Consider the following 20,858-nt stretch of genomic DNA (forward strand, 5'->3'; position numbering starts at 1 on the left):
AAGAATAACATCTGTGATCAACGACAGTGGAATAGGTAGCGAATCCCATTTCCCACGCAACTTGAACTAACCAACAATCCCTCAGATAAATTGATAATTCCCATCATCGCTGTTTGTGACCTGGCTGTACGCAAAACGGCTGCTGCATTTGCACGCAAAATCAGTCACTACACTGGCTAATAATTATTGTAAAGCATTTTGAGGCCGTTAATCTTAAAAAAAAACACCACCAGGTGTGTGGTTTAATGTGTTGCAGAACGTGTCAACAAAACTATGAAACAAAACCAAGAAAGGTGACAATTTCATTCAGTTTTCGGGTTTTTTTTAAAAAAAAGAGCAAATTTACTGGATTGCCGGGTTGATCAATAGACGCCAAGAACTGGGCGTTGAACCGACACAAAAGGTCTTGTCGGCCAGTTTTGTTCAGTCGGCAAATATTTGCTCGAAACTAAAGTGGAATAATAATTTGGCGAATTGCATTCTTCCTTCGGGTGAAATATGTGGTGGTGGATTTCATAACCTGTTTTAACATATTTTGATCTGGCCTTGAGCAAGTCAGAACATAGGCTATGTATGCCAGCTTTGAAGAATGCAATATTGATTGCAGATTGATTTGCTCTCCACACCCAAAATGGGTGATTACATTCCACTTTTAAAACAGCTTTTTTTTTAACAAAAATAAAGAAGGAAACCTTGGGGAAAGACTGCCACCTCGCCTTCGGTGGAGTGAACAGAACCTGACACAGTTTTGGGGGTTCTTTCAGTCAACAGAGCTGCGAAAATGTTCTGAATTAGTGGGAGGGGAGTGGAAGTCGAGTTCAATTAGATTTGTCCTCAATGTTCCGATAGACCAATCTGCTCTTCGTGTCTTCAAAACAAAATCAATAAAAAGTGAGCGTCGGTCACAAGTGTGGAGTCCTGTAGCTCAGTGGTTAGAGCACTCGCTTTGCAAGCGAGAGACCTGAGTTCAATTCCAGGCAGAGGGCGAAACCTTGGGCAAGTTTCCTTACTCCCTCCTAAAACCAAAAACAATAATAAATTGGTCATTTTCAATCCACGACTGTTTGTGGGACATTGCTGTGCGCAATTGGCTGCCGCGTTCGCCCACAAACATACAGTCAATTCACTTTACAGTGTGTTCTGTGAAGCGCTTTGGGACGTCCTCCCGACGTGAAAAGCGCTACATCAATTGCAAGGATTATCATTACTATTATTATAAATATTTTCAGGACAAAATATATATATATCAAGTCTGTAGAACTGCAGATGTTTATTTCCTCCCCAGTACATCCACTGCTCTTTAAAGTTATCCCTTCTTTTTAGGGCACAGACACTCCCTCCCTCTCTCTCAGCTCTATTTCTATTTGTGTGTAATTGATACTCAGACAGTTTCACGGTGGAGGGCGGAGACCCAAAGTTAAATGCCCCATTTTGGTTCAAAGATTTGAGTGTTTTTTCACTCCTGTGTGTGTTTTTTTTTCTTTTTTTTTGATTTTTTAAAAAAAAACACAAATCGACTCCCCCTCCTGTTCCTCTCTCTAAAAAAAACCTCTCGCCACGTCCCTTTTACACAGAGAGTTCAGGAGCTCATCAACTTCTTAACTGGGACAAACCCTGAAGAAAACACAACCATCACTTTTTTTAAAAAATATATATACAAAAAAAAACACAGACACACAACTCCCCACTTCGTTGCTCAGATCGTGTAACCGATTCAACGGTAAATCTCTTCTTAATCGAATTAAAAGGGGGAAAAAGAAAAAAAAAAAGAGACTGTGTTCGGTTTAACTTGTGCGTCTCTTTGCTCCAGTTTCCATGTCCCCAAAAAACGTGGTGCGATCAGCAGTGACTTTTAACAACGATCTCAAGAACACCTTCTGACCGATGTGTTGCAAGAGAGAGAGAGAGAGAGGAAAAAAAATCAAAGGAAATCGACATTGCATTGCCGAGGGGGTCGGTGTTTTATTCGCAGTTCTGCAATTTTATTAACAGTACTAAACTTTTGCTTTTTCAGATCTGCTGCAGTGAATTGCCACCACTTCAGAGGGACTGAACAGCCATCAGTATGAGGATCCAGTTTGCACCCATCAACATCCCTATGAGTAGAAGGATTCAGACGGTTGCTGTGTGCCATTGGGTCTTTTCATTTTTGTTCCTAGGTAATTTGTTGTTTCTTTGGTGGGGAAAATTCCTATTTTTGAGTTAGATTTTGTAAATGCGAGCCGCGGCCGTTAAAACAAAAATGCGTTTGATACCGCGCGGTGTCGGGTTGAGACGTCTCAAGAGCATGTGGTGGAGGTCTTTGTAAAGTGCGGTGACTGTATTTATAAGGGGGAACGCCGCGGTCAATTTCTGCCCAGCAATGTCCTGCAAAAGGCCAATATGGAGTGAACGATAAAATGGTTTTAGCTTGGCTCGGTGGGTGTCACTCTCGGGTCTTAAGTCGGAAGGAAACGGGTTCAAGCCTGTTTTGTATCTGGGCGAATGTTGGCCATGAGACCAGGAGAAACTCCATCCCCTTCGAATAGTAGCCTGCAATCTTCACTGTCCACATCGACAACAACAAGGTTACATGTGTATAGCGCCTTTCACGTCGGGAGGACGTTCCAAGGCGCTGGACGGCAGTGTACGGCATTTCAGACCCGAGCTGGGGTGGGTGGGGGGGGGGAGAAGGGAGGGGAGGGGAAGGGGGTGGCCGATGGCATGGTCGAAGAGCAGGGTCTTGAGGTGGGACTTGAACATACAATATGTTTATCAACATACAATACAAAATTACATTTATAAAACTCCTTTCATGTTGGAAGGACTTGCCAAGGCGCTGAACAGTAAGGGTCATTGGGACCCGAGCGGGGAGTGGGGGGGAGGGGGTTAGGATCAGGATGGGCAGAGAGGGTAGGAGGGTGGCTGAAGGCACGGTCGAAGACGAGGGTCTTGAGGCGTGCCTTGAAGGAGGTAAGGGAGGGAATGCAGATAACAACATATTGCATTTATACTGCGCCCTTTACACAAGTAGCATCTGAAGGATAAGATGCTCTCTGCTCTGTATGATAACGTAAACTATGAGCTCCAAACCTGGGCGTGTGTTTGAACCACAAGCTTTTGATTATTTATTATTCTGCAAGGATTATTTTTGATGCTGAAGTGAGAGTGCTATCAACTGAGCCTGGCTACCACCTACAGAAATGGTGCACAATAAAACATTTACAATTTCCAAAACGATTTGCTTAGATTTCTCACAGGAAGTGGTGTTACCAATGCTATCTTGAAATTTAAAAAAAAAATCCCATGCAAACATTTTATGCCAAGGAGTAGATTTGCATATGTGCAATGTTTACGTCTCCATTTTCAAGACGGCAACAAGCTGCAAGTGTCTTTGTATTCATGCTCACCTTGGTGTATAGCCAAATTTGCCTCTATCTGGTAATCTATAGGAATTGTTACATTATCCCAATGTTTGAAATGTAAATGTATATCATTATTTAAAGTACCCTAAATTGGATTGCTTTACAGATTACTTAAAAATATAATAATAATCCTTGCATTTGATATAGCGCTTTTCACGTCTTTTAGAAGCTTCAATGCGCTTCACAGAATAGACTGTAAAGTGAATTGACTGTATATTTAATAATAATAATAATAATCCTTGCATTTGATATAGCGTTTTTCACGTCGGGAGGACGTCCCAAAGCGCTGTATGTATATATGTATATATATATGTAAATGTATATATTTGTGGGCGAACACGGCAGCCAATTGCACACAGCAGTGTCCCACATACAGTCGTGGATTGAAGTGACCAATTTTATTTTTGTTTTTTTTTCTTGAGTGATTATTATCAGGTGTGTGGAGTAAGGAAACTTGCCCAAGGTTTTGCCTTGCCGGAAATCGAACCCAGGTCTCTCGCTTGCGAGGCGAGTGCTTGAACCACTGAGCTACAGGACTCCTGTGAAACTAATTGCAATGCTGACAGTTTACTGTAATACGAGATCCCTTTATAGAGTACTATGTAACTGGGTGTTTCTGGCAAGTACAGTCACTACACTTAACAGTAATTACAATTAAGCACTTTGAGATACTTTAATTATATGATGCAATATTAAATGCAAATACTACTATTCCAAAAATTATTAGATGACCATACAGTTTTTTTAATTTTACGATATTTGCAAAAAAAAAGAAAGTGCTAATATGAGTCTACCTCAGTTAGCCTGACAGCAAAGAGGAGAGGAAATGATTGTTGAAACCCAAGTCGAAACCCAGTCCTGTAGCTCAGTGGTTAGAGCACTCGCTTTCGGGTCATGACCCAACTGTGCAGCGCCTTGGGACGTCCTCCTGACGTGAAAGGCGCTTTATAAATGGAATCTTGTTGTTGTTGTGAGACCTGAGTTCAATTCCAGGCAGAGGGCGAAACCTTGGGCAAGTTTCCTTATTCCACATGCCTAATAATAATCCCTCCAAAACCAAAAAAAACAGAAATAAATTGGTCATTTTCAATCTATGACTGTTTATGGGACATTGCTGTGCGCAATTGGCTGCCGCTTTCGCCCACAAATATACAGTCAATTCACTTTACAGTATATTCTCTGAAGCGCTTTGGAATGTCCTCCCGACGTAAAAAACGCTATATCAAATGCAAGGATTATTATTATTATTATACCTAGCACTCAAAAAAAAGTGAAACATTACCACCAGCAGAAAGAACCTGATACTTAAAAATATTTCAATGGTTTCAAAGGGGTAGTGAGGAAGATAAACTTCTCTTACACACATGAATTGGAAGTGAAACTTCAAGAGCAAAACATAGCGTTATTCTCCATGATAGAGGAAGTGCTCACAACACTTTTTATGAAATCTCATTTTGTTGGGGCTTTTAAGATAGCTGAAAGCTCCATAGAATTTGGTTAATTTGTGATTTGCATTAATGTTTAACAATAAGGAAATTAGTTATAACCAAATGCAATAAATATAGTATGGACAAAGTACACTACTTCTTTCGTATGACAAGAGAGGTGATTAACAATGTTCAAATAACCAATTCCAGATTGATGAGCCTGAGGGTAGCTTCAGAACTGGTTTGATGTAAATCAGAGATGCAGCTGGCAAATGATAAAGGAGGCTTCCATTTACAATGTGGTCCATAGTTTGCAAATAGTGTCCGCAGTCACATTGGGTGTTGCCTCTCACCTTCCAGAAGTGTAAGACGAGCGTGTTTCTGCCAATGCGAGGGTCTGAAATGGTTCAGTGGGGACCATTGTTTCCAAGGTAGCTTCTTTTGTGGGGGCAGTAATCAGGTGTTTGGGACATTAACATTATCCCAGCACTCTTTCCAGTGTGCCTCAGGATTGAATGAGGACGCTTGAAGAGCATTAGCTTGATCCCAAAAAGGCTTGCAAGATTTCAGGCGCATCTTCGGAATAGGTAGTATCCCTCTTAGCCCTCCAGAAACAGGATCCAAGTGCAGATTCACTAAAACAATCTGCATTTGAATACTTTCCATCTGTGAAGCAGAAGTGGTGTCAAACAGTGCAGTATGATGGTGTTCAGATAAATCTATTCTTGCTACAATATTAGGCCTGAACACTCCCGGATCTCATTTGTTTATAATATTTGTAAAACACTAGCTTTCAAAATCGATGATGTACATTAAGCCTAGTTAACAGCATGAACAAGTATAGTGAGAAAGTGTCCTGTGGTCTCTAAAATCCTTACCAACAAAACTAAAATATTTCACCAGTATTTTGCTGAGCATCACGCATGCATCCAATAATATGCAAAAAAAATGCCCTTTGAAAGGCTGAAATAGCAGAGCTACAGTTTAGTAACTGGTTTCTTTCTTTACAGCCCAGTGCTGCCTGGCTGTCTTTGTGCTTCTTATCCTGACTGGCTATTGGTACATTTCTGCTGTTTATGCTGTTTGGCTCTATCTTGACTGGGAGACACCTAATCAAGGTGGCAGAAGGTCGGAGTGGGTCAGAAACTGGACGATCTGGAGGTACTTCAGGGATTACTTTCCCATTCATGTAAGTTGGAGTATTTCGAGGCTAGCCCTGTGCTTAAGGAAGATGAAATGTAACTCTTAAGTACATGAACATTACGGTCATGAGGCAGGCTGTGCTGAATGTAAGTTTTCTTCATTTGAGTGCCTTACAAGGGAACTGATGTAAAGATGGAAATGTATAAATAGTTGAAAATTCTCACAAGTCATCAAAATCTTACATTGAGAATGCTACTTTTAATAACGAGTAGGACTGATCAGCGAAACCCAATCAGCTGATTGTGATTTGATTTAGGTTAGTAGTTTTTGTATGTTGATCAGCCTATGGTTGGTGTGTATTGTCTTAATACCCTACTTTTCTGTCCTTGTAACATGAGAGTAATTTTAGAATGAGATCTTCTAGGGTCATTTCAACGAGGGTGTTGCAACTTGGGCTGAGAAAATGCCTTTACCAAACATAAGAATATTATAAACAAGTCTAATTGGGAGTATTCAGGGCTAATATTGTAGTATCCACAACAACACCAACAAGATTACATTTGCATAGCGCCTTTCACGTCGGGAGGATGTCTCAAGGCGCTGGATAGAGTATAGCATTTCAGACCCGAGCTAGGGTCGGGGCGGGGGGAGGGAGGGGAGGGGAAGGGGGTGGCCGATGGCATGATCGAAGAGGAGGGTCTTGAGGCAGGACTTGAAGGAGGCTAAGGAGGGTTTTGATCAGAAACAGTTTGGGCAGTACTCGTTATTAAATTCCTGGGATTTCATAAACACTTGTAATAGAACAAGTTCTTTCAACATCAGACTCATAGTTCGGAGTTGAAGGGCTTGAAATGATCAGACTTGTCAAGTTTTGCTCATTGGCAATGGAAAGGAGTTTGTTTTAGTTTAATAATGAAATATATTCCGATGACTGTTTCTCTTAAAAAGGTCCTGACATTAAATGGTTTTGCAATCCCAAAAATCATGAACTCCACACCTATATTGGCAGCTGAGAGCATTAAGAGTTTCATTACATGTCGTAGGTGCAATAGAGAGGAAGGAGTGGCATTTTCTTTTGATTGAAAGTGCTGATACCTTCCAGGGAAACATTTGAAGGATTCTACACCCTGAGAGTTAGGTGGAGCTGAACTTGCAGCCATTAAAAATCGCAGGTTTATTGAAACTCAGAATCCTTAACTATTTACTGGTGTTTAGTGACTTCAGCACCTTCTTCAGAATACACAGAATCATTAGAACGCACCATTTTTGAAATATTAATATTCACAATAATTGAAGAAGAAGAAAAGCAGACCATGGGACACATTTTGCCCATATTCACCTGCCTTTCTCTCCAAGAGAAATACTTGCCATTTTAATAACATGCAGACTTTACCAGATCTTACTCTTCTGTCAGTTTATTCCAAAGGCGTATTGATTATGATACTCGCTCTTTATGTGTAACTCTAGTCATCAGTGTAATTCATATCCATTTGTCCCATAATGGCTTCCAGTACACAAAACTTTTTTTAAAAAACTTGTTCAAGGTGAAGGAATTTAGTGCTCAGATGAATAGTCAAAAGGTTTGCCAAGTTTCCACACAGTTCATAGAATGCAATGATACTAATATATATGACATGCCGATGTTTACTATTTTCAAGTTTTATTTTATTCACACCTGGTTTATAAAATGGAAGCACATTTTTGGATTAAAAAATTCCAAATGTTCTCTGCCAAGTGACACTGCAAATATGCTTTTGCTTGGCCATTTTTAAACCTTAATTAGAATGTATTTCAGCAGTACTCTTATTTTTCTACCTTGAAATATTAAATGCTGATTATGTTTCTAAAGTGTTGCATATGTTTGTAATACACATGCGTCTTTGGTGCTTGGAAATATTGATTGAATTGATTCTGATTTGTTTCCATTTTAAGTTGGAGAAAACAGCTGATCTGGATCCACGGTCCAACTACCTGTTTGGATTCCATCCTCATGGCGTCCTTGTTGCTGGAGCTTTTGGGAACTTTTGTACTGAGACCACAGGCTTTCGGAAATTGTTTCCGGGGCTGACATCCTATCTGTGTACGCTACCTTTTTGGTTCAAGATTCCCTTTTATAGGGATCACATCATGCTAGCAGGTAATTGAATCTGACTGGTCAGTTAGTAAAAGCTAAACAGTTTTCAGTAAAATATTTTTCAAATATCCAATTCAGCCCTCTTTATTATTATTATTCTGTGATCTCCTTGCTGGGGAGTGTAACATGGCGGGTAAAATAGTCAGTGTAGATGTTATGTATTATGATTGTCCTTTTCAAAAATTATATTACAGATAGTTAAAACATGTTGTCTGTTTAAATCACTCTCATAATCACCAGGAATTTATCATTCTGTTCTAGGTCTTGTCTCTTCTGCGAAGAGCAGTGCTTCTCATATTTTAAGCCGGGAGGGAGGCGGTAACGTGGCTGTTATTGTAATAGGTGGTGCTGAAGAATCTTTGGATGCGAGACCTGGTGCACTATCTTTGAATATCCTTAACAGGAAAGGATTCATTAAATTGGCTATAAAACGAGGGTATGTAGACTTTCGGTATGGTTTACACCTGAGAAATATTGTCTATGATCATATGCTAGTATATTATGGTAAGTTATCCTTCAGAATTTGCATGAATTTCAGTAAGAGCAAATACCTCACCAGCATTGGAATTTCAGCGAGAACTCCGCGCATGTGAGATTGTCTGAGTACAAACCAGTGCAGAGCTTCAATATAGCAGTGTTACAAGTCGTGTCACTCCAGTAGATACCAGTCAAACTGGTACATGCACACCCAAAGATAGTACATAATGCAAAACAAATTAATTGTATTATTCAAATGTAACAATACCAGTATCAGAATTTTAAACAAATAGATATGTATCCCAGATTGACTGAAGTAATGAAATAGGCAGGTTTGACTTGAACCCTGTTGTGCACGCTTCTGGTTTGAGTAAAATATTTAGATATTGAAAACTTAATTTATATATTCATTCTTAACTCCCTATAGAGCACATCTGGTACCAGTCTTTTCCTTTGGGGAAAATGAACTCTTTAACCAGGTAAAAAATCCCAAAGGGTCGATACTTCGGAGAGTCCAGGAAAGGCTACAGAAGATATTAGGAATTGCCCTGCCATTGTTTCATGCCAGGGGTGTCTTCCAGTACAGTTTTGGGCTGCTCCCATTTAGGAAACCTATCTACACAATAGGTAAGAAACAATACAAGAATATTGTCATACCTGAGTTATTTGTATATTGAAAACAAACTTCTAATGCTTAATTTTTAATCAATTGCATTCATTTTTAGAGCAGCTTCTTCCCCCCGTTTTGTTTCCAGTATAGTAACAGCTGATTAAATTTACATTTGAGTTATTTGGAACAGCTTTTGTTTTAAAACATTCACAGAAATCTCTCGAAGAGTACGAATTGGTTTGAAATCCTCAAACAGTGGGGGAAATCACATCAAAACGTAATGCTTAAAAATGTTTGGCTGAACCAATACAATAAAACTGTTTAGATATGTCATTTATGCTCCACTGATTCTACTGCAAAGACTTCAAAATAAAATGGCATTTTAAAGAAAATAATGAAAGTCTGGTAAATTACATAAATTGCCACTTAATAAATTGCTTTTGCCCTGCAGTGGGGAAACCCATCATTGTGAAGCAGAACCATACACCTTCAAATGAAGAGATTGAGGAGCTGCACAAAAAGTATGTTGAAGAACTAGATGATTTATTTGAAAAACACAAAGTTCAGCATGGGGTTTTGGAAAGCGATCATCTCCTTTTCACTTGATTTTTACTTTCAAACACCTGAGTTCATGTGTGAAGTAAAATTACACTCGGACTTTCCATCCTTACCAAAGGCCCCTTGAGACATAAGTTTTTTTCAAATGGACTTTTCCAGCTGTATCAATGGTGGTATTGAGGTGTAGTTAATCTGACCTGGCTAACCGGGCTCAGGTCCAAGGAAAACTGGTTCAAGAGAAACAATAGCACCTTGGATATGGTATTGTGTACCCATACTACCTTTGTACAAGGAAATGTTGATTAATTCCAGTGTAATGTACGTTTTAAAGATGAACTTCAATATAGGAATAGCTGATAAAATTTCCATTTGGGTCACAGATATTTTTTTTGGATGAGAACCAATTTGTCATTAAAAAAACATCTTAACATTCATCCATGACAGAGTGCCAACTATCCTGTTACAAACTGATTGGAAGCAACAGTAAAAATTTATACTATGGCCTATTTTGAGTGACTATTAGTTTTACTGTTGCAAACATTCTATAAACACTAACAGAACACATTCTATACTTAAGAAGAAAACAGATTGATCCTATAGTAATCCTTGATCTGATACAGCATCAAATCTCAAAGTTGTTCACAAAATTTTGTGATTATGTATTTCGTGATTATGTAAGTTTTGTGATTATGTATTTGTGGATGAACGTGCAGGTCACAACTAATAACAGCTTTGATAGTAAACGGCAGACCCCACAGCTTGCAACATTCAAGCAGCATTTAGGAGCTAAAATGGAGGTTACTGAGACTCCTTTGTTGAGCTAACAGATTAACAGATAAGATTATTTTGTTAATTGGCAATGTAGCAAAATTATCAGCAGTTTTGATAAGAATAAGTGCCTACATCTGTACTAAGTTCCCCTTGTTGTAAAGAAGGGTGAAAACAGATCAAAAGTTGACTGCATGACTGTAAATGACTATCAGGTGCAAATTCTCCTATGTTCTCCAAATACACCCTTCGCCATGGTACAATCTTTAAAATGCCTCAATAAAATTATGAATAATGAAATTTGACTTGAATTTGTAAATCACTTGAATTTAAGCAGTTTTGAAACACTATCTGTATTGTCCAAAGAGTGCCTTCCTCAAAGGCGTCATTTGTTTTCAAGAATGTATTCTTTAAAAATGTTAAAGCAACAGTGTAACTCTGAATACTATTGTTATGTTTGTATAGCTATTTTCCCTATCTATGAACATTGTCTACCTCAGTAAAACACCCAACGGTAACGAATATGATGTTATTCATCTCACTTAATAGTTGTATATGTATGTCATTTTCTTAAATAAAGCCAGAACACATTTTGCATGTTCCGGCAATTTTTCCTTCCCAAATTTGTTGTACTATCCAACACTATTTTCTCTTTCATGCCTCAATATATGACTGAATGTCCTCCTTCCCTCCAAGTATTTTACAATAAAGTTGTGAAACCAGGGAATTTGCAACAACTCTGGTTTCACAGCTTTACTGTTAACATATATATATATCACCAGCAGCTCAGGTTTAGGATTGACCTGTTAATCACCTGCAGCGTTTTTAACAATCAGACATTGTTCACACAGGGTGTGCTAAGATGGATGCAGATAAAAGAACAAATTGTCCTCGCATCAGTCTTGGTGCTTGTAAAATCTGAGTCATTTCAAATCAGATTCGCATGGATTTTCTCAGAACACATGTAAGTGCTTTTGATTGAATCTTTGGCTGTCATTTAATACTAAAACAACAGGAAGAAAAAATGTTTTGAGGGCAAAAAAGCAATTTCTCCCTATCTATTAAACTTCTTTCCTCCTTCCTCTTTGTTTTGGGCATGACACAGAAACACGGGTCATTTTGTTCTGATCAGAAATCCAGCCATGGCTTTAGGTAAACACATACAGGGACATAATTTGGCACCTGAGCACAATCACTAGATTTTGCCAATAAACAGCTTCTTTGTTCGCATTGTAACTCACAAGTTTAAACCTACCAGTACCCTGTTAATGATTCAGGAATGTTTTAATTAGAGCCAGTAATTCCAAATGTTTCTAACATCTAATATCTATGTAATTCGATGTACATAATTCCAATGTGACAATATCAGCACAGTACTTTTCCTGTTGTCAGAAAACACAGAACCCGTAGTAAAGGTAACCAGGGTTTTTTGCAAAATACCTGGTTTCACAACTTTATTGTAACATACATGGAGGCTTTCCCAGGGATACAATGTGTGACCTATTTCATGAGATGTGGCACGCTGATTATGGAAAGCATCCAAACTCAGTCCAATATTTTCTCATCCAACATCTGAATACATGTACCTTTCTCTTTAATACAAGTACAATGTGTTACAACCTGGGAAACGCCCTTTACAGAACAGGTTTCACATATCCTCCAGACATTTTTAATGTTTCATCACAGATAAGTGAATAAATTACAAGAACTTCTTTATCAGAAGTAGCGACTCTCTACCCCCTCCTCGCTCCCTCCTTCCCTTCCCTCCCCTCACCCTGACCATTTCCCCCCAATGCTCGGGCCCTGACCCAACTGTCCAGCGCCTCAGGACGTCCTCCCGACATGAAAGGCGCTCTGTAAATAGAATCTTTTTGTTGTTGTTGTTATAAACCTATTGTTCCAAAGTCCTGAGGGATGACTTTGCTGATAACGTTGCCTCTTGATTTAAAAAGATTATAACTTAAGATCCTTTCCCACCAATTTTCTGCTCTTCTCTCCTGAAGATATTTGACATTTGTTGTCCATAAAACCGATAAAAATGACAAAATGCATAAGTGAGCCAAAACTGAATAAAGCAAGTTACTTAACATATGTTCTTCTTCAAGCCACTTTGGGAAGTATGTGTTGCTTTGTAGTCACCCTGGCTGAATGTAGTGCTTGTGAATACCACGGTCTCCTGAAATCATTTGCTTATTTCCATCCTTTTTGCCCAGTTGCTCTAAGAATGCCATCTGTTAGTCTGATTCTGAGCTTCCAGATCAAAGGATAAGCATTTGACCATCAGTTGATTTCAATGAATCAGATTGCATAGTGTAATAGTAAAAGCAGGAAGGAGACTTGCTAATGGGCAACTGCACAGGCCTGCGTAGATCTGGCTCCTTTAAACTAGATTACAGTACAATACTGTAATTGTTCCTTAAAGTTTGTAGCAAATTATCATTCATTAAAGATGAGTCTTTAGATCTGAGTTTTATTTGAATTCCCAAAAGCTGCAAATTAAACTCCCTGTTTTAAGGAATTTAGTCAATGGATAGAATGTCACAGAATCTATTTGCAGCAAGCATAGTGTATCCTAAAGATAGATGACAGGCCACCGCTAAGAGTTTGGGGATCAATTCCTCCCACCAAATGTATGCCTTAATGATCCAAAGTGAAGAACACTCCATAATAAATTACTAAAATGCTAGGAACATTTTACTGTGAAGTGGCAGTGTTTCTGTATTTTGTAAGCAAACACAGCAACCAGTTTGCACACAGCAATATCCCATAAACAGCCATGATGTGAATGACCAATTTTATTGAGGGTAGTTGTTGGCCAGGACATTGGGAGAAACTCCCTTCTCCTTTCAAATAGTGCAATGTTATCTTTTAATGTCCAACTGAACTGGTAAATGGGACCACGGTTTAATGTCTCATCTGAAGCACAGCATCAACAATGTAGCTCTCCCCAGCGTATCAGCCTAGACTATAAGCTTATAGTTCTGACATGAGGCTTGAACCCACAACCTTCTGACTCAGAGATTACCAACTGGGTCAGGTTGACATTGACATTGATGTAGCTCTAAAATATCACTTTTCAGCACTTCATCCAAACGGTTATTCTTCACATGCGAGCCTAAACAGTGGATCTGAGTGTTAAGGCTAGGGTTGGGAGAGAAATATGAAATCACAGTTGTGCAAACCTTTTCCTCAGTCCATCAACACTGGGATGCCAGCAATTGTCACTGAATCATGACTATTTTTCTTTCTAGCCCAGAAAAGGTGCCGCCTGCTCCAGCTGACCTGATCTGCGCCATTGTTTTTTATAAGTGCTCAGTGACACCATGCGACATGAAGGGGGGTTATATAAATGTATGTTTTTTATGAGAGTGATTGTTCCAGAACGTCTTGGACCCGATCTGAAGCTCAATCAGCCAACAAAAATCATCACCTGCTGGGAACTGATGCATACTTTGAATTCTAATTGTTTTTACCTAATAATTTACCTTTAACTTGAAGCATTGAAGCAGGTAATGTCCCAGCCACCTATAGAATTATAACAATTTCCAATATGGATATAGTTCTAAAACAACAGTATTATTTATTTTTGAACATACCCTGTATAGTCATCTATCCTGAGAGAAATATCAAAGGGTTGGAAAAGTTGTTTTCTTGAAGCAAATTAGTAATTACAATAAAGACTTCTTTATTAGATTAATAACCTAAAAATTATTTTCCCACAGTTGGGGATCAGGGGTAATACAATCTGATCCAGTTATGTACACATAATTGGCTATTTTCATGTTTGGATGAACTTTATTGGCAATTTACAATGTGACGATTTACAATGTAAGATTGTTTTTAAAAAGCAATCTTATCTAACAGTAATAAAGCAGGACACATATTTGCTACCAATAAATCAATCTTTATCACTGAATACGACTGAGCAAGTAAGGAGAAAGCTCATAAAGCTCTACCTTGAAAATTATTTCACCCGGCCTCAATGGCCCTCATTTGATTAATACACTGGACTTACCATGGTTTAGCAGAATCCAGCCCAGAATTATAGGGGATAAATATAAATTGCAAACTTGGTGGAGATTTTCCAGCACGAGTTACTGGATAATGATCAGGCACATGAATCCCCATTGTGTGCATTACTCTTAGCAGGAAACTTTTTTTAGCTGGTGACGAAAGCAAAAATGGAAGGCGAGCTTTCAATTCTTCGCCCTGCCCCTAATAGTTCACTGGGTACTGTAACCTCTGACACATTTTAAATTATTTTTAACTATCAATATACTGGAGTCCCGTAGCTCAGTGGTTAGAGCACTCGCCTTCCAAGCGAGACACCTGGGTTCAATTCCCGGCAGGGCGAAACCTTGGGCAAGTTTCCACACGCCTAATAATAATCCCTCCAAAACAAAACAATAATTGGTCATTTTCAATCCACGACTGTTTGTGGGACACTGCTGTGCGCAATTGGCTGCCGCGTTTCGCCTACAAATACACAGTCAATTCACTTTACAGCATATTCTGTAAAGCGCTTTGAGATGTCGAGAAGATGTGAAAAGCGCTATATCAAATTCAAGGATTATTATTATTACTATACTACTCTAGACAATTTTTTTTTTTAACGTTCGTGGGAATGGAGTGTTCCATAATCCCATAATCTCAATTTTCTCCCTCCCAAAGTCAGACTTGTATCTATCAATTCAAATTCTTGTTCGTACCTGCCTCCAGTGATTTAAACTATCATCGTTTCAAATAAGTATGTGTCGACGTGACTCATTCGGTGGTATTCGTGCCTCTGAGTCAGCGGTTGTGGTTCAAGTCCCACGCTGCGGCTTTTAATCCATCGTCTTAGCAGCTCATCGCTACACTGCGGTGCTGGGGTGTTGACCTACATCAGAGTCCGGGTGTTAAAACGGGGTCTTGTCTGCCAGTTTTGAGTTGACTGGTAAAGACCCCGAGCACAACCTTGAAAGGGAAGGGAGCTTCTGGTGTCAAAATAACACCAACACAATACCTGCCCTGGTTTTTGCCGACTTGTGCGTCGCACTTTCACCCGAACCAGGCGAGCAGTATGCATTCCCCCCCCACCCACCCCCCCCCCCCGCCCCCAGGGAGAGGCCGTGCATTCCAATAAATAGCTCCGGAGTTTCCCTGTGAAGGCGGGATGCAGGCAACTCTTGTTCGGTTAGGGTTCTCGGAAAGCACGCCCGGTGATGGGTCATCATCTCCGGCCGCCCGCCCGCGCGTCAGGCACCGGCCCAGGCCGACCGGAAAAAAAAGAAGAAGAAGAAGAAATCGCTGCCCTTAAAACCTCTGCGAGCGAATCCCGGTCAAGGGTGATTCGCCCGCGCGAAAAAAAAACAACAACCCACGCCAGTCAATCCACTCTGCAGCGTAAGCGCTCGGGAGCCGGACGGCCTCGCAGCGCCGCGATCGATCGGGCAGCCGGCCGCAGCGCAACGGGAGGGCGGCGATCATTACTGATTATTGCTTATTGTTAACAAGCCCCTCCGCGAATAAATAAACGAACCAGTAAATCTGTAAACGCTACTGAAGACCCCGGGCGGGGGGCGGGGGGCGGGGGTCGGGGGGGGGGCGGTGCCTCAAGCGGACTCCGCTAACTGAAGCCCCCGCGGCACCCGGTCACCGTGAAGACGTCGCGTCCTTTCCACCGCCCCCTCCCCGTTTGTCTTCTTTATAAGCGACGCACCTTCCCCCCTCCCTCCCTCCCTCCCCCCTCCCCCCCCCCACCCCATGATATCAAGCTCACCGACAGCGAAGCCCGAAATAACCTCACCCCCCCTCCCTCCCCCCTCCCCCCCCTCCCCCCCCCCGCACCCCACCCCACCCTCTTGATTGGTGGTAATAATAATAATAATAATAATAATCCTTTCCGTTTGATATAGAGCCTTATCAGGGTCGTCGAGACAATAAAGATTAAAGCAAACTATAAAGGGCAAATTGTGTTTCGGGCCTCAGAAAACCCACCGACTGCTCACGGCCTCTCCCCCTCTCTCGGACTGTCCGGTGGGGCGGGCGGTTGGGACGACGCTTCTGGACTTACTTACTCCCCCTCCCTCCCCCCTCCCTCCCTTCACCCCCCGCGCGCGCCGCCTCTCGCTCGCGACCTCTCGACGCATGCGCCCTCGCCACCAACCGCCGCTCGGACCCCGCCCGCTTTCGAGTCGAGTCGAGTAGGTTCTCGGCGGCGGGCGGCGGGCGCAGGCGCAGTGAGTGGCGCGAGCAGCAGCAGCGGCGGCGGCGGGAGGGAGGGAGGGGGCGGGGTTAGGGGGGGGGCGGGGCCACGGGGGACTGAGCGCGGAGCAGCTTCGGGGGCAGTCAGACAGACAGACAGACTGACTGACTGACTGACTGACACCCACCAGACAGACAGACAGACAGACAGAGCGAGCGGGTGAGTCTGTACCGGGGGCCCTGTGGCTAACATTCAACATCCGCCCCCAAACCGCCACCACATACACATACACACACACACACACAGTGGCCTCAAGAGACAACCCGCGGCCCTCACACTCAAGGCCGCGCCAGAGATTGCTTTGCTTTCGGATTCCCAGGTGTGTGTGTGTGTGTGTGTGTTTGTGTTTTCTTTTTTCCTTCTTTCTTTCTCTTCTTTCTCTCTCTCTCTTCTTTCTCTCTCTCTCTCTTCTTTCTCTCTCTCTCTCTTTCTCTTTCTCTCTCTCCACTTCTCGGGCGCCGCGCAGGATTGGTGGGTGTCATTAAGGGCCACACACACAACACACGCACGTGATGATGATGATGATGATGATGATGACTATTATTATTATTAATAATAATAACTGGGTGTTGTGTTGGCTATTGTTGTGAGGGCGTTATTCTTCACCAGGGATTGAGTGATTGAGTGATTGATTGACTCGCAGCACCCAACCCACGGTTTCTTGCTGCCCCGTCTAATTCACAATTCCGCAGCGTTATTAACTTCACCATTTGGAGGAGGTTACGGCGTTGGGGTTGAACGAGGGTGAGAGGGGAGGTAACGAGACGGGAAGGATGATAAAGGCGCCGTTCGCACTGTCGCCGCCTTAGGGATAAATAAGGATGACCATCGTCCTCGCACTTGATCGCAGCGCCCGGGCGTCCCCGTAGCTCAGAGGTCTGGAGCGCTCGCCTCGGGAAGCGAGAGAGCTGGCTGGGTCAGGGCGAAACGTTGGGCAAGTTTCCTCACTCCACTCGCCTCCCGTTTACCTATCAGTATCAGTATTACCTATCGGTAACAATCAGTGGTTGTTGGTTGATTGGGGGATCGCATTTCGCGGGGGCAATAGCTCCTTTGAAAAAGAATCGATAATGATAAATCGGGCACTCAATCAATCCGCGACTGTTTGTGGGACACTGCGGTGTGCAGTCGGTTGCTGTGTTTCGTCCACAAAATATACAGCCAATTCACTTTGCAGTATATTCTGTGAAGTGCTACATCAAATGCAAGGATTATTATTATCACGCCTTCGAGACATCTCAAAGCACTTCACAGAATATACTGTAAAGTGAATTGATTACATTTTGTGGGTGACAGTTCCGTCACTGCCTTATATAGTTGACTAGAATAATTGACCTATAACCAGATTGAAATTACGACAATGTCGGTTCTTGTTCCCTGCAACGTGTCACTCACGGAGCCCCCAATGAATGAGTTGGAAGCTTCATTGTGTTACAAGTTTTATAATGTACAGTACTGCAATTTGGCAACTGGATTTGAATGACAACTGGATTCGATGAGGAAGTGGTCATGATTATCATCTGTTTGACAGATTTGATTCATATTTAAATGAGCATATCTTGAACAGGGGAAGTATGCCTGGATTGTTATAATTTTAGAATATTTGTCTGATAAGTGGCTGGGCCTTTGCATGTAAAAAGCAGGCAACTGATTTAAGATTGCTTTCATTAAAGATAAAATAAATAATTATTATGATGCAAAGTGACCACAAATCTACAGCAGTTCTTCATCCAGACGTTGTGCGCTAGTTAGCATTTCTCTTTACTTTATCCACTGGCTTCCCATCACAAAGTACCATATTGTCTGAACTCAAATATTCAATGGTAGTTTGTGGAACACGTTTGCATGTCATCTGCAGTCTACAATACATTGGCCCATTGATTTTGGTTTGCAAGATACTTGCAGATGTTTGACAGTGAGTTAAGCTAATGAAAAGCCTGTAAACATTGTCAACTGTGAAATTTTGTTAGATTAAGGATATACTGTATGAAATAAATTACTTTGTTTAAAAGCTGGTTCGTGCCAGGTCAAACAGTAGATTCACTGTAATTTCGTGTCTTTCTTTCCAGCAATAGGAAGCAATGAACTGCTAATAACAGAAAGATCAATCATAGGATCCATAGAGGAAGTATTAAAAACTATGAAATATGTAATTTCAATGGAACTATTGATTTTTTTTAATTCTCTGTGCCCTTGTGAATTCACTGACCTCACTTGCCTTATTTGAAATTAACAGCTCTGTGTGTACCAAGTACACAAGTACTAATTGTTAGAGCACTCAGAGTAATCCTTGAGCAAGACATTACTCAGCATTAAAGAATGACAAAATATTTGTGAATAGCACAAAGTAAGTTAGTTTCATTACCAGGCATTTCCTGTAATGGTTTGCATTTCTTACACTTATACTTGAGGCTGAAGATTTAGATGTTAAAATTTAAATCAGAAATAGTTATCCTCACTGGTCCTGTGTAAGGTTTTACCTGCAGACTTTTTACCGAGTATTTTTCTCAGTTAAATTATCGGTACATTAAACTGTGTACTCTTCATATTTAATTCAGTTATCACAAGAGAGATGCAAATGAAGAAAGCAGTTTGTAACATTTGATTTTATCTGTCCAAAACTATTTCTTAAGTAATTCCAGTGGCTTGGTATCTACTATTCTTCAAAGAAATTTGTGCCAGCTGTTGATTACCCTTTGTGTAAAAAAAAAGTTGGCAAATTCTGTCTGAAAGCTGAAAAAAATGGTTGCAGTAGTGTGCATGGTTGACATTGGTGCCTTAGTTGTAAAGCTTTCTTATAGGTATTGAGAAGGGTTTGGGGATGTGCAGCAAGCCAGAGTTAACTGATTGAGGGAGGAAGTAGAGGAGTGGGGTAAGAGAAGACACTAAGCTTTTACAGCAGGTTCCTGATATTTATTTGTGACGTTGTCCCCAATGATAGTGTAGCAACATTGGTGTGTTCTGAACTCCTGGGAGTACTTCCAAACAAAATCACCTGAAAAAGTAAAATGTTATTGACAACAACAACTTGCATTTATATATCGCCCCTCATGCAGGGTAGTGTCCCGGAGCGCTTGGCAGTGGTGGAGTGGAAGCCAGGGGAGGTGACATGGGGAGTTTCATAGCGACAAGCGTCTTTGTTGCTTTCAATAGCTCATAGAACTTTAAAACATTATTTTTGGACGAGGCCATTACCTCTTGATCCATGTCACCCCCATGCCTTGCATTCATTTTAAGAAACATGTCCCTTTCCCAAACAATTTATGAACCGATAAATTGGTCATATTTCTGACAAGACAAGCTGAGAAGCTTTATTCAGGTTTGGCCACCCCAAGTATGCTGCGAAAGATATACTGCAAAAGAAAAGGGACAGAAAAGAGCAACAGGATTGATTCCAACGGTAAAAGAGATATTCAATGAAGAGAGAAATGAGAAACTTTAACCTTAAAGTCTAGAAAGGGGACAATTAATGGGATACCTCATTGAAGTATATAAAAGATTAAGCAGTGTAGATAAGATCAGTCCAAATTTAAAAATGGAACCTAGGGATATGAAGGACAGTTGATTAAAAAGGGAACAAAATGCGAAATACTGCAAATGCTGAAATTCTGAAACAAAAACAGAAGTTGCTGGGAACACTCAGCAGGTCAGGCAGCCTCTATGGAGCATCTATCCATGTTCTGATGAAGGGTCGTGGACCCGAAATGTTAACTCACTTTCCTTTCTCCATAGATGCTGCCTGACATGCTGAGTATTCCCAGCGACTTCTGCTTTTGATTAAAGAGTAAGTTTGGAACAAATATCAGTAACTGGGAAAACATTGTTATTCCATAAAGCAGTATTATGGACCCACAATGTGAGCACTTGAATAAGAGGCCATTGCAAATTCCGAGAGCCTGTACTGTGCACTGCCTAGTAGCATATTGGCATCTACTGTATATTCATGTTTTTGTAGATTAGTTCTCGGACTGCGATGAATTGATTAAATGATGTTCAGAATGGCTCAAATTCTGTTTTGCAGAGAGCTGTTAGTCCAGGTCTTCCACTGGACTATATTAGTGCAACTACACCCAACTTCCAGTGCTGACTA

At 41.0% G+C, this 20,858-nt stretch overlaps 2 protein-coding genes and 1 non-coding gene across 6 annotated transcripts in view; all 3 read left to right on the forward strand.

Annotated features, from left to right (window-relative positions):
- The first annotated feature begins 1,556 nt into the window (after window positions 1-1,556).
- On the forward strand, window positions 1,557-11,144 carry LOC103175310 (2-acylglycerol O-acyltransferase 1). Of its 2 annotated transcripts, XM_007888286.2 has the most exons (7): window positions 1,557-1,720; window positions 2,015-2,159; window positions 5,842-6,020; window positions 7,907-8,111; window positions 8,370-8,544; window positions 9,013-9,212; window positions 9,647-11,144. In XM_007888286.2, the coding sequence occupies exons 2-7, from the start codon at window positions 2,066-2,068 to the stop codon at window positions 9,799-9,801; spliced, it is 1,008 nt and encodes a 335-aa protein (XP_007886477.1). In that variant the 5' UTR covers window positions 1,557-1,720; window positions 2,015-2,065; the 3' UTR covers window positions 9,802-11,144. The 2 variants fall into 2 exon arrangements, with proteins under 2 accessions (XP_007886477.1, XP_042195095.1); XM_042339161.1 differs by lacking the exon at window positions 1,557-1,720 and having other exon boundaries at window positions 1,950-2,159.
- Window positions 11,145-14,803: 3,659 nt separating this feature from the next.
- trnag-ucc lies at window positions 14,804-14,875 on the forward strand. The gene has a single exon. It is a non-coding gene; the product is annotated as a tRNA-Gly (tRNA).
- A 2,021-nt stretch (window positions 14,876-16,896) lies between these two features.
- The window catches only part of LOC103175318 (acyl-CoA synthetase long chain family member 3), a 29,893-nt gene continuing 25,931 nt past the window's right edge, over window positions 16,897-20,858 (forward strand). Inside the window, exon 1 of one of the 3 annotated variants that reach the window (XM_007888297.2) lies at window positions 16,897-16,927. The gene's annotated coding sequence lies outside the window, so the exon portion shown is untranslated. Of the gene's footprint in view, window positions 16,928-17,068; window positions 17,088-20,533; window positions 20,553-20,858 lie in introns of those variants that run through there. The other 2 variants (XM_042339105.1, XM_042339104.1) reach the window with 2 other exon arrangements.

The sequence above is a fragment of the Callorhinchus milii genome, unplaced genomic scaffold, assembly GCF_018977255.1.
Source record: "Callorhinchus milii isolate IMCB2004 unplaced genomic scaffold, IMCB_Cmil_1.0 Scaffold11, whole genome shotgun sequence".
NCBI lineage: Eukaryota > Metazoa > Chordata > Chondrichthyes > Chimaeriformes > Callorhinchidae > Callorhinchus > Callorhinchus milii.

Coding starts and splice junctions, on each gene's coding strand:
- LOC103175310 (XM_007888286.2), top strand. CDS start 2,066: ATGAGGATCCAGTTTGCACCCATCAACATCCCTATGAGTAGAAGGATT. Junction 6,021..7,906: donor GGGATTACTTTCCCATTCAT/GTAAGTTGGAGT, acceptor TTCCATTTTAAG/TTGGAGAAAACAGCTGATCT. Junction 9,213..9,646: donor GAAACCTATCTACACAATAG/GTAAGAAACAAT, acceptor TTTGCCCTGCAG/TGGGGAAACCCATCATTGTG.